The 16,553-nt window shown below is 48.5% G+C and overlaps 1 protein-coding gene across 2 annotated transcripts in view; it reads right to left on the bottom strand.

Annotated features, from left to right (window-relative positions):
• The window catches only part of LOC144099389 (glutamate receptor ionotropic, kainate 2-like), a 109,202-nt gene extending 95,233 nt beyond the window's left edge, over positions 1–13,969 (bottom strand). Inside the window, exon 1 of one of the 2 annotated variants that reach the window (XM_077632638.1) lies at positions 13,278–13,969. In XM_077632638.1, coding sequence (XP_077488764.1) covers positions 13,278–13,377 — 100 coding nt within the window. In that variant the 5' untranslated portion in view covers positions 13,378–13,969. The remainder of the gene's footprint in view (positions 1–13,277) is intronic. The other variant, XM_077632639.1, reaches the window with a different exon arrangement.
• Positions 13,970–16,553: the final 2,584 nt, after the last annotated feature.

Genomic DNA, 16,553 nt, shown 5'->3' with positions numbered 1-16,553 from the left:
CTACGAACTGTAGATACACTTCAAAAGCTCAGTTTCTCTTAATAAACCACCATATCGAGCACTACAAACTTATTATGAAGGATTCCGATGAGCATTTTCATTTCTCTGCATATACATGCCGTGCTTACGTAACAGCTTCTAACTCACATTTCACCATTTGCCAATCAGTTATGTCCAACGTGTGAATGAAATGACGGTGCATGCACACTTCGAGGCTGAGTTCCAAGGTACCTCCGGGTGTTCACGGTGTTACGACGGCTACAAGTTCTCCCCGGCCTGGTTCATGGCTTATCCCGGGTGAAGAACTCGGGAAATGGGTCTTCGACCTCTCCACGCGTAGATGAGAATACCTTGTACCATGGCGCTCTTTAGATATGTAGCCGCCCTTGCGTCATAAAAAAAGCACATCATCATAAATAAATTGACGATGCTCAGAAAATGGGAAAGCACTTGATGCCTTGACCTACGTATTGTTTCGCGATCCTTGCAAAGTCGACGACACACTAACAGCGGTGTTCAATGTATTAATTAAACTTTGCCTCTTTAAGGGACACGATTTTGCGACTGAAGACACAATCGCAAGAACGCCAAGTTTCCGTATTTCGTTCCTTCTGAGGATGCTATACCAAGGTTTTTGTTTTTTAAGACTTCTGGAGTTCGTGAGAAAGCAGTTCACTTATTCTGAATGTCGAATTTCTTCGAAGCATTTAAAAACAAACTTTTAATTCTAAAGTCTTCGTCGTAGTAGGCACTTTCCACCAAGACAATAAGGAAATGAAGCCATTACTCGGTTCCGGCGCTGCTGAAAGAAGTCATTGCACACACTGAAGCTTCAAAGCCAGGCGTCCTTTACTTTCCTTCACAATCGAATTCCTAGCACATATATAGAACTCTTGGTCATTTCCTGCTTCCCAGCCCCAAGAACACTAAAGCAAGGATTCTACGCATGTGGATATTAAGTCAGTCTTTGTAACGCTGTCATTAAAGAACCGAGATTGCGGCAGTCGCTTTCTGTCGCTTCAGAGCAGCAGCAAGACACCTCGCAATTCTATTCTTCCTACGTTTGGTCCTGAAATTGATCAGCAAAACACAGGAAGAAATGAACTTAAGTACGGCTTAGTTTTGCGTCCTTGACAACACATCTTTTGACTTAATTATATTCATCTCAAGGGAATAAACGAACCTTTACTAACATGCGGGGCTGCTGCTTGTTATTCTTTAAAAAAAATTCTTCCGCCATGTACGATCGCCTCTATTAAGCGCACCAAAAGCTGCTCGCCAAAAATCAGTCTTGCTAAATGGCACTTCGTTTGTATGAGCGTTCTGTCGGTGATACTGGCCAAGATAGTCGACAGAAAAATAAGAGAGCAGAAAACGTACACTAAGACTGGGGCTTTATGAAACTACTGGCTCTTTATTGGTGTCCCGAATGACAGAATCGTGTGCTGTTTCAGGCGAGTGTGAAACCACAGCATTCCATATCGAAACAACCGTTGTCTTGCGAGTGTAATATTAACCGCAAGCTTTCAATAAATTGGTCTTGCAACCTGCGCCGCAGTGTAATGGGCGTTCTACTTACTTCAGCCATGAAAAAGTCGCGCTAGAAAAAGTTTCCCAACAATTAAATTTATTTTCTTTTCAGTGTATACAACTTCAGTTAATATTCAACGTTGTGCAAAGCGTATACATAATGTGACATTCCTTGTGTGCTACGAGGTACATTCCTTGTGTGTGCTACGAGGTACATTCTTTGTGTGTGCTACGAGGATCCACGTTCGACGGCGCGGCGTAGACGGAGACCCAGATGACAGGCATCATCAATTACCCAGCCATGCTCGTTGAGAGTGACAACCAGAACGAAGTGGTTTAAGCCCAACCGGACCCAACCGGACCCGCCGCCGCCGCCGCGGGGAAACAGGCTTTATCCTCCCCAATTGGCGTGGCGGTTTCAGGGGCGGCCCTTCCGGGCACATTCCAGGACAAGGGAACTGTCAGCGATCCAGAGCGCGCCGTACCACAGCCGACGCTATGCGCTACCGCGAAGACAACGTTCTTTCCCTCGGACTCAACACGTGAGGGGGGCGAGACAATAAGTGCGGTGGTATGTTTGTGCGCCCAAGTGAAAGCCCTAGCCCCCCTTTTTCCCCTCCGGCGTGGGCGTCCTCACCCTAGGGAGTGTGGAGAAGAGGATATAAAAATCGACAAGCAGTACGGAAGAAGAACGCTCAGGACGACATCGTTCGCCAAGAGGGCCTTCAGCGCCGAAGCCCGACGGCGTGCAGCTTCTGCCAGCAACCGCTCGAGCCCAACTCCGGAGCCACTCCATCGCCCCCATGAAGTCGTCGGCACGTAAGCTCGGACGCCCCAGCCTCTGATGTATAATCTTAATCATGTGTAATTATTGAATATACCTGTTTGTTTAAACTGAGCCATACGGTGTCTCTTTGCCTCTCCGTCCCGTGTGGACCTGCGCATTATGGGGGTCATCACACTGGTGTCAGAAGTGGGGTCTCAAAAGCAAATGTCCTCTGAATGCTGCGACATTCATGACTTCAAAATTGTAATCAAAAAGGAATCACGGGACTGATTGTGGGACTTTTACCCCCATTTGAGAGGCTTGAGGCACCGGAGGGCTTGAAAAAAAAAATGTCTTTATCTGAGGGAGCTCCCACTCCACAGCCGTCGCTCGGAGCAAGCATGCTGGCATTAGGAAGCGTCATTCCGACGTTTACGGGAGATAAGACAGGGGTTCCAATCTGCGATTTCTTTTCCATGCTAGAAAAGATTGGGAAAATGGGGGGATGGTCCGATGCTCAAATGCTGGGAATGGCGAGGTGTAAGATGGCAGGAGCTGCTCATGATTTTGCATGGCGAGACGAAAAAGTAAAATCCACAAAATCATTTGCGGAATTTAAGAAGCTCGCGTTTGAGCATTTTGACACTGAACCACGTCACGTGCGAGTACAGACGTTCCGTGACACCGGACAGATGGTAGGGGAGGACGTGCGAACGTTTGCGTCGCGGCTTCAGCGCTTAGCGCGCGATACGTTAAGCAGGGAGGAGGAAGGAGACCAGCTAAGGAAGGAATACGCGGAGGATCTACTTAAAGAGGAAATGACCGCTTTGTTCGTGGCTGGTCTGCAAGACCCCGTGCGCCGGTTCGTGCTCTCGCGCAAGCCGAGCAATTTCGACCAAGCCGTGGAGGCCGCATTGGATGAGGAACAAAATGAGGCGTTAACGACAGCCGCAGCGAGAGTACGCGTCATAGAGAGAGCGGTGCTCAACCCTGAGGTTGCTCTCTTGACAGAGCGGTTAGATCGCTTGGAACAGCTGCTATCTCAGCAGGTAGAACGCCAGGTTGAAGCGCGCGCTCAACAGCGCCCATTCGCTGGAAACCGGAGACCGCCACAAAGCTACAGGCGCGGTATGCGAGATTTTGAAGAAATCGTATGCTTCGCTTGCCAGGGTCGCGGACACATCGCCAGGTTCTGCCAAAACGTGCGCCGTAGGGAGCCACAAAGAGAAGCAGGCGAGACACGCCCTAAGCAAGCCTACAGCGGGGCTCCAGATACCGAGACAAAAAACTAGTTAGTCCTCCCCAGCCTGAGGAGCGTGGGGAGGGAGCAGTGGATGATGAGGTGGTGGTAGTTTGTGTGGCCGACGAGGCATGCCCTGTTGTGCGTTGCAAGTTAAATGGTTGTTGCATGGAATTGTTGATAGATACGGGGTCAAAGGTGACATTGCTTAAGGAGAGCAGTTTTAACACGCTTCGAAGGAAGGGGGACCGCGAGGTGTTGGAAGCGTCTGGTGGTATGGCAACCAAATTTGTAGGCATAACGGGGGATCCTCTTGGCATAAGTGGACTCTACCGGTTACACTTCTCTCTCGGCGGAATTGCATTGGAGCACCCCTGCTACGTATGCCCGGACACGGTGTCTCTGCCAAACGGAGTGTCAGGTATATTAGGGCAGGATTTTTTGAGAAAAGGGAAGGTAGTAGTCTCATTCTCTGAGGAAGAGGTTAATGCGGGCGGCTCAAAAGTTCCGTTTTTGAACAGGAGAGGGGCTGAGATTCGCATTACCGATATTGACACCCGTCAAACAGTAGGATCATTAGAGAAGGTATATTCGCGGGTTGCCGTCCGGCTGGTCGAGGAGGCGGTCGTCCTTCCTTGGTCGGAGCACATTTTGTACGCGTTTGTGCCTTCAGATGTAGAGAGCGGCGCCGTGGGAGTGCTTGAGCCGGTCGACTCTCTCAGCAATGGCCTGAAGGCAGCCGCGTGCCTCGTGACAGTTAATGACGCCCACAGAGTGCCCCTACGGGTGGTTAACTGTAGCCAGCAGCCACTGAGCCTTCCCAAGAACAAAACGTTGGCTTTCTTCACCTCTGCGATAGAGCAACGTGAGCCCACCGATACGGTACTCGCAACTGTAGAGCATGCTAGTCCTTCGGCTGCTCCAAAGGTGTCGTTCGATCTTTCTCACGTAAAATCCAGGGAGAGGGAGGCTCTGGCTGGTTTGCTGAACGACTACTCGGAGGTATTCGCCGCGTCCAACCTGGATTTGGGCTGCTGTGGCGTTATAAAGCACAGGATAGAAACCGGCACTTCATCGCCCGTTTACCAGCGTGCGTACAGGATTCCTTACTCCCAACGTGAGGAGATGGAGCGGCAGGTGCAGGACCTGATTGATCGCGGCATTGTCGAACACTCAAAGTCACCCTGGGGAGCACCAGCACTATTGGTGGAAAAGCCAGATGGCTCGTATCGATTGGTAGTGGACTACCGCAAACTAAATGCCGTAACTCGCATCGATCCATACCCCATCCCCAATATACAGGAGACGCTTTCTCAGCTGGGCTCTGCCAGGTACTTCACGGTAGTGGACATGGCGGCGGGATTCTGGCAGATAGCAATGGATCCGGCAGATGCCGAGAAAACGGCATTCAACACGCCCTCAGGGCACTATGAATGGAAAAGAATGCCGATGGGTCTGGCCAACAGCCCTGCTGTCTGGCAGAGAACCGCTGATGTTATCCTGGCAGGTCTTCTGGGGAGGCTGTGCTTCGTGTATATGGATGACATTATCATATACAGTGACAGTTTTGAGAACCATTTGCGCGATATTGAGCAGGTTTTGGTGCGACTAAGAGGAGCGGGTCTCAAGCTGAAGCCCTCTAAGTGTCAATTCCTCAAAAACGAGGTGAAATACCTCGGGCACGTTGTTTCAGCTGACGGCGTGCGACCGGACCCTGAGAAACTAAGGTGTGTCTCGGATTTTCCATCCCCGATTAGCGTCCGCCAGGTCCGGCAGTTTCTCGGCCTGATCGGTTACTACCGAAGGCACATAGAGGAGTTCGCCAAGCTCGCTAAGCCGCTCACCGCCTTAACAGCCAAAAATGTCGCCTTTCGCTGGGACGAAAACGCGGAGGATGCTTTTGGGGCCCTGAAAAGGAAGCTAATGAGTGCACCGCTGTTGCGCCACCCGGATTTTAATTTGCCCTTCGTTATGGCCACAGATGCGTCAAAGTTCCCAGTTGGTGCCGTGCTATCTCAGGTTATCGAGGGCAAAGAACATCCCGTTGCTTTTGCTAGCCGACAGCTGAGCCCCACAGAGCAAAAGTACGGAGCTACGGAAAGGGAGTGCCTCGCCGTTGTCTGGGCAGTAAAGCACTTCAGATGCTACCTTTACGGCCGCAAATTCAAGCTAGTCACAGACTGCCATCCTCTTAAATGGGTGATGAGTATCAGGGACCCTAGCTCGCGACTCGCTAGATGGAATCTACACCTGCAGGAATACTGCTTTGAAGTTGAGCACAAGTCAGGAAAGACACATCTGAATGCTGATGCACTCAGCCGCACAGCTGCCGTGGCAGCTATAGATGAGTTGTCCCCGTAGTCGACCCCGCCGAATTACGCACAGAGCAGTGCAAAGATCCTGACCTGAAGCGAATAAGCGAAAGCTTAGAGGGCGCACCGTCTCACCCCGAACAGCTAGGTTATTTCATTGGCAAAGACGGCACCCTGTGTCGGCGCACGAAGCCAACCAGGAAAGGGAGACCAGAGAAAACCGCTTGGGAGAGAGTCGTCATACCTCGGTCGTGGACAGAAAGGGTTCTTCGCGCGTTTCACGATGCGCCATGCGCCGGTCATTTTGGCGTAGCGAAGACACGCACGCGTGTGGAGCGTTTGTACTTTTGGAGTGGCATGCGACAGGATGTTAGAGACTACTGTGCGAAGTGTCATTCCTGTCTCGAAAGAAAAACACCCAAGGGACGAAGACCAGCTCCAATTCAGCCGTTCCCTGAGGTTTCGGCTCCCTTCGAGCGGACAGGTATGGACATAATGGGCCCCTTGCCCACGACCACTTCCGGAAACAAGTACATTTTAGTATTTGTCGATCACCTTTCAAAATACGCGGAAGCGGTAGCACTCCCAGATCAGAAGGCAGACACGGTTGCAAGAGCATTTGTCGAACAGATCGTGCTCCGACATGGACCCCCGAGGCAACTCTTGACAGATCGGGGAACGAACTTCGTGTCGCAGCTAATGAGGAGAGTTTGCGAGCTGCTTAAGATCGCTAAGAAGCAGACAACACCGTACCATCCGGCTTGCAACGGTGCGGTGGAGCGACTGAACCAAACCGTGGCCGGGTTCCTGTCGCATTTTGTTTCGCGCGACCAGCGGGACTGGGACTTGTGGCTCCCGTATGCAATGTTTGCCTACAATTCCGCAGCACACGAGAGCACGGGCGAATCGCCATTCTTTCTTCTCTACGGCCGAGACCCGGACCAGCCTAGTGAAGTGCCAGAGGGCCCCCGTCGTGTCCCATACGCTTCACTGGACGACTATAAGGTTAAGCTAGAATCGCGCTTGCAAGTGGCGAGGGACATCGCAAAGGAGTCCTTAAAGAAAGCGGCGAAGCGCAGGAAGGAGGTGCACGATCGCAGTGCTAGAGACGCGCCGTTTGATGTGGGGGACAGCGTGTACATTGAAAACTGCCAAAGGCAGATTGGGCTAGCTCGTAAGTTCCAGACGAAGTGGAGAGGACCGTGCGAGGTTGTCGAGAAGCTTTCTCCGGTAAACTTCAGAGTCCGAGACGTGAACCGGCGTTTGATAAGGATACACGCAAATCGCCTCAAGTCGGCACCGGTTCAGTATTCACGAAATGAGGAAAGGGAAAGCGCGGATTTTGATGGGGACAGAAGTGAAGCGGAGCGCGCAGATAGTTCGCAAGAAACGCCCTCTCCTGCATTTGTTCGGCAGGCGCCCGAGGTGACGGCCGGAATGCCACCGGATTTACTTCATGCATTGCTAGAAGAAGAAGCGCGCGAGGTTGCCGCGCAGATAACGCAAGGAGAGGCTCCTGCCACGAGCCCTCGCGAGTCCCAAAGCAGACAAAGGGGCACAGACTTACTTATTATGACTCATGAAGGCCGATATCCGCTGCGAAATCGGAAAGCTAAGTCGGACTAATGGCGTAAACAGAGCGGAGTTGTGAACTGGTTAGAATTGTGTAATGCCGCAGCTCATAACATTGCTATGTGCTTATGTGTTAAGTTATCGGAGTTGGTAGTTAAACCCTTCTGTCATTAAGTAACACCTTCACAGGAGAGCATGCGGAGCGCATGCAGAACCTGCCCTACTTCCTTTAGTTATCTATATTTTTGTCTGTGCCGTGATCGTGCTAGAAGTGGGAGCTCCTTTGTAACTGTGGTAAATTTATTTCGTCCAGTTTGGACTAGAAAGGTGAGGCTTGGGTGCTGAGTTTCATGTTTATCTGTAAAAGATCAGTGCTGCCCCTGGAGACGCCAGTTATGACAGCGGAGGCATATGGTGTGCAATGGTGTTGAGTGCAGCGAAAAGTGTTTTGTCGGACGCACTGTGCGAGGCGATTCAGAAAGACAAGGGGAGCTGCGGGGACTCAAATGTTCGGAGAACATTCTTCTTGAGGGTGAGCGAGTGTGACATTCCTTGTGTGCTACGAGGTACATTCCTTGTGTGTGCTACGAGGTACATTCCTTGTGTGTGCTACGAGGTACATTCTTTGTGTGTGCTACGAGGATCCACGTTCGACGGCGCGGCGTAGACGGAGACCCAGATGACAGGCATCATCAATTACCCAGCCATGCTCGTTGAGAGTGACAACCAGAACGAAGTGGTTTAAGCCCAATCGGACCCAACCGGACCCGCCGCCGCCGCCGCGGGGAAACAGGCTTTATCCTCCCCAATTGGCGTGGCGGTTTCAGGGGCGGCCCTCCCGGGCACATTCCAGGACAAGGGAACTGTCAGCGATCCAGAGCGCGCCGTACCACAGCCGACGCTATGCGCTACCGCGAAGACAACATTCTTTCCCTCGGACTCAACACGTGAGGGGGGCGAGACAATAAGTGCGGTGGTATGTTTGTGCGCCCAAGTGAAAGCCCTAGCCCCCCCTCCTTCCCCTCCGGCGTGGGCGTCCTCACCCTAGGGAGTGTGGAGAAGAGGATATAAAAATCGACAAGCAGTACGGAAGAAGAACGCTCAGGACGACATCGTTCGCCAAGAGGGCCTTCAGCGCCGAAGCCCGACGGCGTGCAGCTTCTTGCCAGCAACCGCTCGAGCCCAACTCCGGAGCCACTCCATCGCCCCCATGAAGTCGTCGGCACGTAAGCTCGGACGCCCCAGCCTCTGATGTATAATCTTAATCATGTGTAATTATTGAATATACCTGTTTAAACTGAGCCATACGGTGTCTCTTTGCCTCTCCGTCCCGTGTGGACCTGCGCATTATGGGGGTCATCACAATAATTTTTGCCTAAATATAACTATTTAGGCGACCGACTACCTACAGACAAATGACATTTATGGCCTTTCGCTTTCGGGTTTTGTTTTTTCCAGAATGGAAGGGTAATAATAGGGCGTTATTTTGTTATTTCAAATTCACGCACATGGAGGGTTATTCAGCAATAAAATTCATATTTCTTGCTTTTTCGAGTCTTTTTTTTCAGTACGGGAGCCGAAATGCCGTATTTTTTGCTGAGTAGTTCACGATCAAATTAAACCTCATTAACTGTCAATCTTTGTGCAGCACTTCGCATCTATGCAAGACCTGCCTGCCTTGCACACTGAGAGAATATTCTTCATTAAAAGGGTACAGAGAGATAGTTTTTCGGTGTCTCTTTACTTGCCTTGAATGAGGCCTACGAGCCTAGTAATCATGAAAATGAGGTCATAACTCCGAAGCGCAGATTTAGTAATTGATTACAAACGATTCTGCATCAGAAGTTTCGGTCTCGGTCCGTGTCAGCCATAGTGTAAAACTTGACCTGAAAGCCGACCTGCCAACCGGGGCTACCACATTCTGGTGGCGTCTGCGTCGCCGGCAAACACTGAGTGTTCCTGAGAGCAACCATTGTGTTCCGTGAAGTCGCAATAATTGGGCAAGTGCACCTTGAAATCTCAATGTTGATGGAAATGCCGAGCGGCTCCTCGCGCCGCATTGAAAAATCTAGTAGACTATATTAAACTTGTTATAATGCATCCTCTGGCTTCCATGAAAGATATCCTTTTGTTTTTTGTGTCAGCTTACTGTCCGTTGCCTACCAGGTATTTACTAAGGCAATCGCCAATAGAGTCAAGAGAAATTTGGACAACAATCAACCAAATGGTCGAGAAGACTACTCAACAATAAACCAAGTTCACTTTCTCAATCAAGTGATAGGGAAATGTCCAGAATATGATCAAACCACATATATACTCTTCATTGATTACGAGAAAGCATTTGACTCAGTCGAAGCCTTAGCATTCAATGCAGGCATTACGGAATCACTGTGCGGATGAGGCTTCTGTAAAAGTACTGGTAGAGAGAGCGAGAGAGAAAGACGGAAAGGCAGGGAAGTTAACCAGAAAAAAAGTACTGGTAGATATCTATAACGGCTTTACAGCCACCATATTCCACCATAAAAGCAACAATAAAATTCCAATAAAAAAGGGCGTCAGGCAAGGAGACACAATCTCGCTAATGCTATTCACCGCTTGTTTACAGAATTTATTCAAAGGCCTCAATTGGAAACAGATTGGGGTACCGGTTAATGGAAAATACACTGGTATTCTGCGATTGGATGATAATATTGCCTTGATAAGTCGTTCAGGGGATGAATTTCAAAGCATGACCATTGACTTATTGAGGTAGTCACAATGGTGGGTCTAAAAATTAACATGCAGATAACCAAAATAATGCTGTACAGTCTCTACGATTGGTAGCGATTCAGTGCAAGTGGTAAGATAATACGTGTAGTGAAATTACTACAAGAATAAGAATGGGTTGGAGCGCATTGGACAGGTTCTCTGTGATCATGAATGGCAGTTTACAAATATTCAGAAGATAGAAGTACATAACAGCTGTGTCCTATGTGGAGCCTATCTAAAATTTAAACTTTTATTGATGGGGACGCAGCGAGGTATGGAAAGGAAAATGACAAGTGATAAGGTTAAGGGAACGGAAGTGGGCAGAGTAGGTTAGAGAACAGACGCGTGTTAATGGCATTGTAGTCGAAATCAAGAGGAAGAAATGGGCTTGGGCAGGGAATGTAATCTGAAGGCAAGACAACCGCTGGCCCTTAATGTTAACGGAGTGGATTCCAAGAAAAGGCAAGAGTAACAGGGGGTGGCAGAAAGTTAGGTGGGCGCATGAGATTAACAAGTTCGCGGTGATAGGGTGGCCGCAGCTGGCAAAGGACAGCTCGGTTCAGCAGTGGTCATAATCAGGCTGTGATGATAATTGCCAAAAAAAAAATGAGCCGCCGCGGTCGCTGAGTGGTTACGGCGCTCGGCTGCCGGCCCGAAACACGCGGGTTCGATCCCGGCCGCGGCGATCGAATTTCGATGAAGGCGAAATTCTAGACGCCCATGTACTGTGCGGTGTCAGTGCACGTTAAAGAACCCCAGGTGGTCGAAATTTCCGGAGCCCTTCACTACGGCGTCTCTCATAGCCTGAGTCGCTTTGGGACGTTAAATCCCCATAAACCTAACCAACCAATTGCCAAAATGAACTACTAATTCCTCTGAGCTTGTTTTCCGTCCAAAATATGGATTTTATTGAGAGAAATTGCATTTAATTCAATATTTAGAGGATGCGTGCGGTGTGCGAAAATCGGGCCAAATAAGGTTTGGACCCAAAAACAAAGTTTTCAAATGATTTTCAGTGCAATAGGAAATGTTAACGCAGCTAAAAAACGTGATATCATTGCAGTCGTTTAACGGGTGTGCAGCAAAATAAAATCATTTCCCGAACGAACAGAGAGCGTATCTTTTTGCACCACGCAGGTCATTACGACATATCGCTGGAGCCATTTAATGGCTTCCGTGGTATCGCGGCGCCATGCTAGGAATGGCCATGGGAACTGCGCTAGCGCAGGGGCACAATTGAAGTGATATCAGCAAAATACAGCTTTTAACACGTGGAAACTTGAAACCGGGCTCAAATTCAACAACATAAATTCTGGGTAAAAAGACGTCCATTAAGAAAGAGGGCACTAACTTATTCTTAGGAATAGTTCCACAAGCTTCTCTTTATTAATAGTGCTCTAGTCTCACCAACCAGCTGTATCTGCATTCGCATCGAAGTTCTTATCAGCGTCTTTAGCATTACTATCAATGTATTGTACATCTACACTAAAAGAAAAAGTCATAATCTTCAGCTAACTCCAAAGGTTAACGCAGAATTGGCGTTTGCAAGCTACCAAGTAATTACCGGAAAGACATGAGGTAGGGTGGAAAAAATAAGCGCTGCGCTGAAGTTACCTTCTATGTAGTCACCGAAAAAAAAGTGAGTATTGATATGGGAGGGAAGGTTATGTGGACTGGTTATTTTTCATGTTTTCATATTAAGCAAGCAAGCCAAGGCAGCATGAATGAAGTATTACAGTACATATTTGTCAGTTGCATATAAATAGCTTTGAAAAGAAAAATAGGTTATAACAAACCATATTAACTATTGAATGACACTGCAGAATGCATACAATACCCACTTTTTGAATGCTATATGCTTTTAATCCCAGAACGGCTAAAAACGACAATAGAAACGCGCAAATATTGCGCTATTATCGCAGACCTAATAAGTAATTGTCGATTTCAGACGTTACTTCTCATACCTGTCTGAGAATTTACCGCAATTTGTCTTTCGGTAATAGAGAAAAATAGCATGCGTTGATTAAGCTTCCTTTTCTATAGTAATGACTCCGTCATTTTGAATCACGCGCTGAATTAGCCGCGTCAAAGTATATCTTCGGAATACTTTAAACCGCGCATTCCCAGTGTAATACTTGAAATGAGTGCGTATTATCTAAAAAAAAACTCCGCATATCACCGAATACGCAGTGATCAGCGCTGATGCGTTCGGGAAGATGACGCTACCAGTGGAGCGCATGTTATGTGTCACGTACCAGGATATAAAGATTTTCATACATAGACAAAGAATATCACCTTGTTTACTGAGTGAAGGCGCAAAAAGACGCTGATTCCTGTTTCTCTGCCCAAGTATTTCAAGCTCATGCTGATTTTTGGCTACAGGAGATGTTTAATTTGTCTTTCTTTGCATGGCAACAAGAATTTACATTGAAAAGCTAGTCTAATTTAAGTTATAAGCTTGTGAACAGCAGGATGATCATGCAGTTTTATTCTGCGACGGCCCACGCTAGGCGCTTCCGTCACATTTGCTTTTCGACACGCGTTTAAAAGTATCAAGGGGTGCCATATCATAAATGCGTCGGGCTGAGCGACGTTCGCTTTACGGAAACAGTCTGAAGAAACAACAGCTGAAGAAACAAGCATAGAATGCTGCTTGAAAAAACAAATAGCAGGTGTTTCCAGAAAGCGTTAGCGTTGTTTTTCTTTGCGCGTGAATGTTGCACGTTTTTGTGGCCATTACAAGAAACTATAGTCAAGAAATTGCACAGGTGGAACGCACAGAAATACAAAAATCGCCAACAGCAATACGAAACCCTTCCAAACTAAGTGACAATGCGTTTGGCAAAATATAAAGCGCCAATATGTGAGATTATAGTCGCCGCAGATAGTGCCATGCTATGTCGTTTATATGCCCAGCCAAACACACGGTCGATATTGTGTGCCAGCACAGAGAGGCCGCAATTGTTCTGTCCTATTCAAGTTAATACACGTATTTATTTGCGGCTGGAGAAGGTATATATATGTGACACAATCGGTGACAATATACACAAGCGTCACGGTTACTACCAAGTTTTGGCCTGGAAGGAAAATGTATTTTTCTACATCTTACCTATTCGAACGACATCTGGTAGACCACGAACTAGAGCCGCGACCCACAAAAGGGCCAGAGCAATGACTTGGCAGGCACGTTGCGAGCGGACGGTCGCCATATCATACGGTCGTCAGCCAACCATCACACCCACACACTCCGCTCGGAAGGCTGGCTAGCACTGTATGAGCGTGGTGGTCACCGCACAGCCGGTCCAGTTACTCTGTGCTGCATGGGGGCCAAGTTTGGTGCTCTCGAAGGTGCCACGTTGCGTCTTTCCTTCAGAGCACAATGCTTTCTTCGTCTTGTTGTCCACCAAGTCGAGAAGAAATGCACCGCCTCGCGATGGGGAGTTCTGCGACCTTGTAGCCTCTGGTGTGACGTACTTGGAAGAATACGATTACGGCTCGCCCATTTATCAGATCCAGGACCTTGCCTGATGTGCGGTGGAACAGCTACCGCGAACGGTGCGTGCAGACCACGGCGACGCTAGGCCTAACGCGTACTGCCGGTGGGAGTCTCAGCGAGGCGGCATGCGGGAGTTAGACAGCGGCTCTGTGTTGCTATTTCGCCCACAGCCAGAGGCTCCTGAGGGTTGCGTTTTCGGCACCGGGCGGTAAGGAAACTGCGGATGTCTCTCCCCCTCCCTGGTCGGGCCGGCCGGAAGCGTGATGCAAGGGACGCACTGCCAAGATGACAGCGAGTCGAGAGGCAGCGGGGTAAGCGGAGGGATAAAAAGCGCGCGAAGCTTGCCACGGTGTCGAGAGTGCGTGCGGAGCGGCACGGTGCCGTCAGCTCGCGCTGGCACTCGCGTCTATTTTGAGCGGGGCTTCTTCACCCATCTGGCTCGGCCCGGTCGCGAGCCAACGCCACGCTTTGTGTCCGGCTTTCTCTCACTGCGGCTTTGAGCACCGCATGGCGAAACGAAGCGCGGACGGGACTGCTCTAACGCGAAAGCGCAGAAAAAAGAACTTAGGGCTATGCAACGAAAAAAACGGTCACTGCACTGTCTGGCTCATCTGTTATCCCCAAAATGCAAGCTTAATAACCGCAACTTTATTATCTGAACACTTGGAAGTCCCTGCTTCAAATGTCCTTCTCGTTGCAAGATAAAACCAATTACTAGGTTAAAAATCCGGGTCGCTGTAATTTGCACGGCTACTTGTGTGTCCCGACTCCTTCATAACAAAGCAGAGTCGTGGATAGAGGAATGTGAATGTGAACTGCTATTTAACAGTTATTATTTTCACCGCTTATTTAAAAAGAAAAAAACATTAGGAGCTTGATATTCAAACAATGCTGCTTGTGCGCTAGAGGCTAAGGCCAGCAAACGTTTCCATTCACGTTACACAACGCAAGCAAGAATTTGGAACACGAAAACGTGGTCTGCAATCTGCCCGCGACTTTAATACATGAAGCACACTTAGGAGCCCTTTCTCTTTCCCCATTCATCCTGCCGCTGGTGAGCAAACCTTCAAAGACTGGCAAGCAGTGACGCTGGGTATAGTAATGCTAAACGTTTTACACCTTGTATAGTTGGTAAATTTTTCCGCCTTTTTCCAATGTGTGTACACCTCCTCCCGTCCTTTTGAGTAACAAATAATCTGTTTTCAGTGCGTACAACATAGAATTCCGCATGCTTTCAGAAATGTTTATATTTGCGTAGACAGTCACAGCACATTTAGTTTTGCTAAGCGGAGACGCGGCTTGCCCTTCCAGCATTTATCCAGGGACAAACTTCTCTTGAATATTCGATTAATTCCTTTCTTTCGCTTCTTTTCAAAGAAACCAGTTTACCATTTTCGTATTTGACATTCCAAACTGTTACAGCTGTTAGGGGCTTAGTCGGCAAGTTTTTATTTGGCTCTTGCGAAAAACTCTCCAAATATCCGACGTCATCACCGCTTCCGAAGCAGCTTATGTGCACTGCTCAATTCTTACAGCGCACCTTTCGCTTGTTCACTTCAATCCTGCCGTCAGAGATGTTTCTTAACTTTATGCAGAAAAATTTGAATACAACATATATGCCCTCGTGAAGGAGCGCGGAACTGGAATGCAGAAAAAAAAGCGCAACAATTTAAAAGCTAAAGAAATGACGAAAGTCCTCTAGTAATATCACACTATACATCGCAATCTACTTTTTTTTTTCGTGTAAAGCAGTCATAAATATCTGCTGCACGTGCATCTATAGTTACAGCTTTTTGCACTTCTCTCTAGGACACGTAACGAGTTTTATAAACACTGATGTCCACAAAAGGTGTTGTCGTGGACATCCTGGACATCCCCAGGCTTCACCAGGACAGATAATGGCTTTTTAACTAATGATCCACCGAGTACCGGTACATGACAAGGGGCATTTTCCTTTCTCCTCTGTGCCACCCGCAACCCGTCACCCGTCATTCTCTCTTCGTCTTCCCTCTCGCACTCACATGTTCGTCTCCTCTGAAAGTGGACAGTATTCGCCTCTCTCCACTCTGTCACCTGTCAACAGGGAGATCACTTAGGTGACGTGACCTTGCGGCGTCATCAAAACCTGCCCATCGTGGTAGGTGGTAGTTAAATTAATGGTTCGTCACTAGGGCACAGCAACCTGTGTCGCACAACGCCCACCGCTGGGAGCACCTGCGATCGCAGGGCAGTGGCGCATTGCTTAACCGCTGCATCACCGCGCCAGGAGGGGTATGAGGACTCCCAGTTGTCTATGAATGTAAAGCGAATGATATAATTAACCTATTACTTTATCGCCTCATACTCTTAAGGCGGAGCTTAAATGTCCCCTTCAATTTCCGCTAGAGAGGCATCAGCGAAGTAAAAAACAGCGTTGTCACGCGAGGGCTTTGATACTTCACGGACTGAGCTTTTCTGGCAGGTGAGAAGGATATAAGAGCTACTTAAAGTGAATCATGTTCCAAGCACTCCATCTAGCCATAATTCAGGCGCATCTAAAGCTTTCAAACGTATACGTTGTTTCTGGAGTCTAAGTTTGAAAGCGTAGGTGCGTAGTGTTCAGCAGTGAACTAACTAGAAGAAGAGAAGAAAGGGAATTTTAATGAAAGAAAGGCGGAGAGGTCGGCCGGTGGTAACAGGGCCCTGGCCTGCTACTCCACACAGGGGAAAGGGAAGAGGAGGAAAAGGAAAGTGTGAATGAAGGCTGATGATGGCATAATACAATGAGTTTCACGGGTGATGTCTATGCACACGCACACACACACACACACACACAACACTGGCTGGCGCTCGCATCGCGGTTACTGGACACACATAAAACTCAAAACTGGTGTCTGCAACACAACACCG

Source organism: Amblyomma americanum, chromosome 7, assembly GCF_052857255.1.
Source record: "Amblyomma americanum isolate KBUSLIRL-KWMA chromosome 7, ASM5285725v1, whole genome shotgun sequence".
Lineage (NCBI taxonomy): Eukaryota > Metazoa > Arthropoda > Arachnida > Ixodida > Ixodidae > Amblyomma > Amblyomma americanum.
Note: the sequence above shows the minus strand (reverse complement) of the source record. Positions and strands in the feature narration are given on the sequence as shown.